The sequence below is a fragment of the Oncorhynchus keta genome, chromosome 2, assembly GCF_023373465.1.
Source record: "Oncorhynchus keta strain PuntledgeMale-10-30-2019 chromosome 2, Oket_V2, whole genome shotgun sequence".
Taxonomy (NCBI): Eukaryota; Metazoa; Chordata; class Actinopteri; order Salmoniformes; family Salmonidae; genus Oncorhynchus; species Oncorhynchus keta.
The window spans coordinates 42,670,190-42,677,770 of NC_068422.1; the positions used below are offsets into that span (position 1 = coordinate 42,670,190).

The 7,581-nt window shown below is 40.8% G+C and overlaps 1 protein-coding gene across 1 annotated transcript in view; it reads left to right on the top strand.

Annotated features, from left to right (window-relative positions):
• The window catches only part of LOC118400550 (V-type proton ATPase subunit B, brain isoform-like), a 45,465-nt gene extending 38,570 nt beyond the window's left edge, over positions 1 to 6,895 (top strand). The window contains exons 10-14 of the mRNA XM_035797521.2: positions 1,993 to 2,143; positions 2,794 to 2,876; positions 3,093 to 3,197; positions 4,301 to 4,430; positions 6,012 to 6,895. Of these exons, the coding sequence (XP_035653414.1) occupies positions 1,993 to 2,143; positions 2,794 to 2,876; positions 3,093 to 3,197; positions 4,301 to 4,430; positions 6,012 to 6,154 (612 nt within the window). The 3' untranslated portion in view covers positions 6,155 to 6,895. The remainder of the gene's footprint in view (positions 1 to 1,992; positions 2,144 to 2,793; positions 2,877 to 3,092; positions 3,198 to 4,300; positions 4,431 to 6,011) is intronic.
• The last annotated feature ends 686 nt before the right edge of the window (positions 6,896 to 7,581 follow it).

The following is a 7,581-nucleotide window of genomic DNA, read 5'->3' on the forward strand; positions in this document are numbered from 1 at the left end:
CTCCGGTCCTCGATGAGACGTATGCTTTTATTAGGTTTGATTAACTGCAGTGTCTTAATTTTCCAAACGCATGACACTTTCCCACTTTATATTGCTATAGAATTTTCACAAATGCCTTAGTATACGTAATTCCTAAACATTCTAACTACTTGTGGAAATGACAATGTCTAAGCGCTTGCTTGTTAGAATTATTTTTTTTAAGTGTAATTCTTCCTGGGAGTGTACAGTTGAAGTTTAAAGACACCTTAGCCAAATACATTTAAACTCCGTTTTTCACAATTCCTGACATTTAATCCTAGTAAGAATGCCCTGTTCCCTGGTAAATTAGGATCACCACTTTATTTTAAGAATGTGAAATGTCAGAATAATAGTAGAGAGAATGATTGATTTATTTCAGCTTTTATTTTTTCCATCAATTTCCCAGTGGGTCAGAAGATTACATACACTCAATTAGTATTTGGTAGAATTGCCTTTAATTTGTTTAACTTGAGTCAAACATTTCAGGTAGTCTTCCACAAGCTTCCCACAATAATTTAGGTGAATTTTGGCCCCTTCCTCCTGACAGAGCTAGTGTAACTGAGTCAGGTTTGTAGGCCTCTTTGCTCGCACACGCCTTTTCAGTTCTGCCCACACATTTTCTATAGGATTGCGGTCAGGGCTTTGTGATAGCCACTCCAATACTTTGACTTTGTTGTCCTTAAGCCATTTTGTCACAACTTGGAAGTATGCTTGGGGTCATTGCCCATTTGGAAGATCCATTTGCAACCAAGCTTTAACATCCTGACTGATGTCTTGAGATGTTGCTTCAATATATCCACATAATTTTCCTTGCCTGATGAAGCCATCTATTTTGTGAAGCGCACCAGCCCCTCCTGCAGCAAAGCACCCCCACAACATGATGCTGCCACCCCCGTGCTTCACTGTTGGGATGGTGTTCTTCGGCTCAAGCCTCTCCCCTTTTCCTCAACATAACGATGGTCATTATGGCCAAACAGTTCTATTTTTGTTCCATCAGACCAGAGGACATTTCTTGAAAAAGTACGATCTTTGGCAGTTGCAAACCGTAGTCTGGCTTTTTTTTATGGTGGTTTTGGAGCAGTGGCTTCTTCCTTGCTGAGTGGCCCTTCAGGTTATGTCAGTATAGGACTCATTTTACTGTGGATGTAGATACTTTTGTACCGGTTTCCTCAAACATTTTCACAAGGTCCTTTGCTGTTGTTCTGGGATTGATTTGCACTTTCGCACCAAAGTACGTTCATCTCGAGGAGACAAAACGCATCTCCTTCCTGAGTGGTATGACAGCTGCGTGGTCCCATGGTGTTTATACTTGCATATTGTTTGTACAGATGAACGTGGTACCTCCAGGCGTTTGGAAATTGCTCCCAAGGATGAACCAGACTTGTGGAGGTCTCCAATTTCTTTTCTCAGTTCTTGGCTGATTTTTTTTATTTTTCCCATGATGTCAAGCAAAGAGGCACTGAATTTGAAAGTAAGCCTTGAAATACATCCACAGGTACACCTCCAATTGACTCTAATGTAAATTCGCCTATCTGAAGCTACTAAAGCCATGACATAATTTTCTGGAATTTTCCAAGCTGTTTAAAGGCGCAGTCAACTTAGTGTATGTAAACTTCTGACCTTGTGATACAGTGAATTATAAGTGAAAAAATCTGTCTGTAAACAATTGTTGGGAAAAATACTTGTCATGCTGAAAGTAGATGTCCTGACCGACTTGCCAAAACTATGCTTTGTTAACAAGAAATTTGTGGAGTGGTTGAAAAACGAGTTTTAATGACTCCAACTGTATATGAACAGATTTCATGTTGCTAAAATGCTGTCCATTCCACTTTAAATCCCAATGCACAGTCCAATACATTCATTGACTCAATCACATGCTCTAACAATGAAATGTTCAGTAGTTTGTGTTCAGGGTCCCATTTCCTATTACCTGGTTCCACCTATGGCTCACTTCTTTGTCCCATGTCTCCCCAGGTGTCTGCTGCCAGAGAGGAGGTCCCTGGTCGTCGTGGTTTCCCTGGTTACATGTACACTGATCTGGCCACCATCTACGAGCGTGCTGGGAGAGTGGAGGGCAGGAACGGCTCCATCACTCAGATCCCCATCCTCACCATGCCCAACGATGGTGAGACATGCCGGTTTTTCTCAGAAAAACAACCTAGATTTATTTAGGAAATAATGTATTTATATAAATTATTTACTTGTCACATTAGCAATATTGGCCCAGCGTTGTCCGGGTTTGGCCGGTGTAGGCCGTCAATGTAACTGACTTGCTTAGTTAAATAAAGGTTAAATAAAAAATGTTTTGTTTTGTCTCCGAAGAGCTGCATTCTTTCTTTTTTTTTTTGACAGGGAACAAATTGTTGCTTGCCGTTACTATAGTAACCTCTTGATGGGCCTCCAATCTGTATTTGAATGGGAGTCCCCCCACTTTTAATGTCAGAGAATTTGAGCGAGCATATTTTTGAGCACTATCCTCCCAAGATGTGGATCAAAACACTCATTGTCCTTAAACTGGGAAATGCTGTAAACTTTACATTGGATCTGTATTTCAGTATCTATAGGCATTCTACACTTAAATTGTAGACATTTTAAAGTGTATGCCTGGTTCATTGACATTTATTTTGGGAACAGTGATTTACGAGCGTGCTCAGTGCATGCTTTATCAAACATGCGCTCGCTTTACTGTACATTCAAAGGCCACTTGATTTATCGTGACTTGAACCCTGGATATTATCTCTTGATGTTGACCTCCATGTTAACTGTGTTTTCCAGATATCACCCACCCCATTCCTGATCTCACAGGGTACATCACTGAGGGACAGGTCTATGTGGACAGACAGCTGCACAACAGACAGGTACAGACATACTCACTGATGATAGACATGTATTCACATTCTCACTAATATGGCTCAAACCCACCCTTTGTACCTGACTATTGAGGAGTCTATCTTGAGTACTATAGTTCTCTCTCCTGACAATTGTCCAATTGTTGCCCAATGATCATTTGTTTACTACTACTTTGTTGAACATTGAATTGACTATTATTCTATTATTTCATGCTTTCCTTTCAGATTTACCCACCCATCAATGTGCTGCCCTCTCTGTCTCGATTGATGAAGTCTGCCATCGGTGAAGGAATGACCCGTAAAGACCATGCTGATGTCTCCAATCAGTTGGTAGTTGTCAAGATCTTCTATAACGAAGCCTAATTTCTAATGAACGACAATACACATTCAGCGTTTGCTGCATACAGCACCTTTAATTCACTGACCTCCCTCCATGCTTCTCTCTCAATGGCTCACATCAACACCATCATCCCAGAAACCCTAGACCCACTCCAGTTGGCATACAGCCCCAACAGATCCACAGATTACGCAATCTCTATTCCACTCAACACTGCCCTTTCCTACCTGGAAAAAAGGAACACCTACATGAGAATGCTGTTCATTGACTACAGCATGGAGCAGGTTGAGAGCTTCAAAGTCCTTGGTGTCCACATCACCAAGAAACTATCATGGTCCAAACACACCAAGAGAGTCGTGATGAGTGCACGACAACACCTATTCCCCTCAGGGGACTGAAAAGATTTGGCATGGGTCCTCAGATCCCCAAAGTTCTACTGCTGCACCATCGAGAGCATCCTGACTGGTTTCATCACCGCCTGGTATGGCAACTGCTTGGCCTCCGATCACAAGGCGCTACAGAGGGTAGTGCGTACGGCCCAGTACAGCACTGGGGCCAAGCTTCCTGCCATCCAGGACCTCTATACCAGGCGGTGTCAGAGGAAGGCCCTAAAAATGATCAGACTCAAGCCACCCTAGTCGTCATAGACTGTTCTCTCTGCTACAGCACGACAAGAGCTACCGGAGCGCCAAGTCTAGGTCCAAGAGGCTTCTTAACAGCTTTTCTCCCAAGCCATAAGACTCCTGAACATCTAGTTAAATGGCTACCCAGACTATTTGCATTGACTCAGTTATGATCTATGCATAGTCACTTTACCCTTACCTACATGTACATATTACCTCGACTAACCTGTACCCCCGCACGTTGACTCTGTACCGGTACCCCCTGTATATAGCCTCGTTATTGTTATTTTGTTTTTGTGTATTTCAGTTTATTTAGTAAATATATTTCTTAACTGCATTGTTGGTTAAGGGCTTGTTAGTAAGCATTTCACGTAAGGTCTGTTGTATTTGGCTTATGTGACAAATAGAATTTGATTTGATTTGAATCTCCATGTTTTGATCTACCTCTTTTCCCATGCCTTTGTCCACCTCAGTATGCCTGCTATGCCATTGGTAAGGACGTGCAGGCCATGAAGGCCGTGGTGGGAGAGGAGGCCCTCACCTCCGATGATCTGCTCTACCTGGAATTCCTGCAGAAGTTTGAGAAGAACTTCATCGCTCAGGGTGAGACAGATGAGACTCAACTTATGACCGTAGCACCACAACCAGAGAGCATGCCTAGTAAAAATCTAGTTGTATGGCATAATTTAAATCAAAAGGTGAAAACGGTGGCATGGCATTCTCCCGGGGTCCAGTATTTGGTAACAGAATGAATGGGCGTTTTGGCAGGCTTTTTACAACGTTAAGTGAGAGGCATTATGCTTGGCCAGGTCATTGACACACTTGTTCAGAGATCTTGTCTGGAGATTTTATTTACATGTTGCATTACATATTATACATTTGCCACCATGGCTTCTCCTGTATCTTATGTTTGTCTTACCTTTACTCCACTAATTCCTTTAAAGCATTGACTGATCATGTGTTGCCTGAGGTCTCTGACCTCTATTACCCCAAAATTCTGCCTGCATATCGGCATCATTCAAGTGTGATATTAAAATGGAGATTGATTTTGCCCAATGACTGAAAAATATTTTATTATTGTAATCCAATAATCCAATATTTAGTTTGCATGTTGAATCACATTTCAGCTATTTAAGGTTTGTTAGATGTTTCTTAATAAACCATTTTGTTTTGCATGTCATTAATTGCCGATATTATCATAAGATGTTGCATCGCTGGGTTTTGAAATATATTTGACTGAGATCTGCCAGCTCTTGGCTCTAGCAAAGGACCTATGAATTCTGCATGTTGTTTATTCTTCTTTCCTTCAGGTCTTTGTTAGTAAAGGTACCTTTTCAATGCCTTCAGTCATGATCATTTTTATCAGCAGAGGGAAACAAAAACCAATGGCAAACAAAATGTCAGATATATAATGTATTTTTTTCCCTCAGCACCTTGGTGACATTCATAATGTGTGCATGTTGTCAAAGCATTATGCCAAACCTATTCTCACACTTGGCCTTGGATTGATGAGATTGCTAAAGGAAGGATTTGTGAGCAAATCTATCCAGCCTAGTGTATAGTGAGCCTGAATTCCTTTTTTAACATGAGTCAAAGCCTAATGCGATCCATTAAAATGAGAATCTCATTAGTATTGAGTCTACTGACATGAATTGAAACCTCAAATGGAAACCCTCGCTCCATAGTAGTAATATGAAATGCAAGTATCATGTCAGACTTTTGCGTCTTCTCTCTCAGCTAAAACAGACAAATGGGGCTGTCTTTTGGCCGAAAAACAAGTGCCTGCCGTTCAGTCTTGTCCTTCAGATAATGAGATTACAAAGAAGGGGTTGCACAATTGTAGGCTATGTTTCACAGGGACCTAATGCTTGTAATCCTGTTGTGACACGGTATGATTATTGACTTAATATCTAGCCTATAAATGATCTCTTTCTGACAAGAGTAATCTGTGATGTATTGTTAGGGGGGAGGGGCGGCAGCATTTAAGACATATTAAGCTCGATGACCTGACGTTGACCATGGCACCCACAAGTGTTCTGAAAAATATCACTGGGGGATATTGTTCTATTCATACTCTTAATAAAACCTCTGAGTAAAATATTACATTTGCAATTGGTCATCACATGGAATATTGTCAAATGTCATAGCATTCAATATCTAAAACAATGTAACCTCACCCCTCAGGCCCTTACGACAACAGGACTGTGTATGAGACCCTGGACATTGGCTGGCAGCTGCTCCGAATCTTTCCCAAAGAAATGCTGAAGCGGATTCCCCAGAGCACCCTGGCTGAGTTCTACCCCAGGGAGTCTGCAGCTCGTCACTGAGCGCCCCTCAACTCAGAGATCAGAGCAGTAATCTCAGCTCCCTCTGTAATGTATTGTACTGTATCTGTGTCCAGAACCCCGTATGGATTGTGTCTCATTTTATTTAGAGATTTAAGCTTACCCTTAAATCAAAGAATGATCCTGTTATTTATTGGGATATGTTACTGTTGGATTTTGTTCATTGAATGTTGTCCCCACCTAAAGTAAATGAAACTTTCCAAGAAGGTAAGACATCCTATACATTTAGATCTCAAAGGAAGTTGTGTGTTCTCTTTCACATTTCAATGGTTTAAATTTGTCCAATATGTGTGTTACTGTCACCCTGAAGATAGCACTTCAATCACTTATTTCAGATGTTGTAGGACTTCATCAAACACCCAGGAGGTCTGAAAGTGACATGACGTAGTTTAATTTATTACACTGAACCTCATTGGTACTTAAATGTTTACTTGTATAGGCTTCAGGTAAGGGTTTCGATATTGGACAAACTTTTGGGCTACTTGAAATTGATTTATATTGTAGATGTCGAACTTTGTAGACTGTAATTGCTTATTTATTGGCCTCTAATTACTATTGAAAGATAATTGTTTACATGGTTTGTTATTGCTATATGTATGCGCTGTAAAAATAATACTAAACATTCCCCTGTTTCGTTGTTAATTCTCTTGTTCGTTAGCCGAAATCATCTGTTATGGCTCTTCTGTTTTCCTGTCCATAAATAAATTCTATTAGAACTATGAAGGATATGACATGTTTATAATCCCACCTGACATTGCATACAAAATCAATGTTATTTAAAGGGGCAATCTGCAGTTCAAACAGCCGCTACCCTGCCACTGATTTGGTATGTAGCTTAGACCACTGTCAAATTCATAGATGGAGCTATAGTTGCAAGGGCGGGCTGTCCATCCATCATAATGCAATTATAGTCTAAACCACGTTGAGGCTATACGGTGTTTGTTTACACATATCATGGGTTAAGACCAATTAACGAAGCTCGTGAGACATTTATAAGTCATACCTTTCAAGAATCAATGGGTATATATGAATTTAAGAATCCCAAAATGGATATAGCAACAGCAGATTGACCCTTTTAAGGTTGATGGGTCTCGCGCACTTGTAGTAGGGCTTAGTAGTGACTGTCAGCAAAAAATCTGTGTGATATTTTTTGATTTTAAGTGTGAGTCATAGACTGTAATATAGGCCCAAATTAACAAAAACATGCACTTGTATCCTAGATCAGACCTGAGGTTGTAAAATATGACCAAAGGTGAGTCGTGTACATAGGCAGAAAGGAAGAGGCATGGCAAGAGGGTCCACTCTCATTAAAATCTGTCCCCGTGGAAATGCAGCTATAAGCAGAACACCTGCCTTACTGTGTTTGGGACAATGACTCCCATTGCGGAGACGAGACCATCTCAACATTA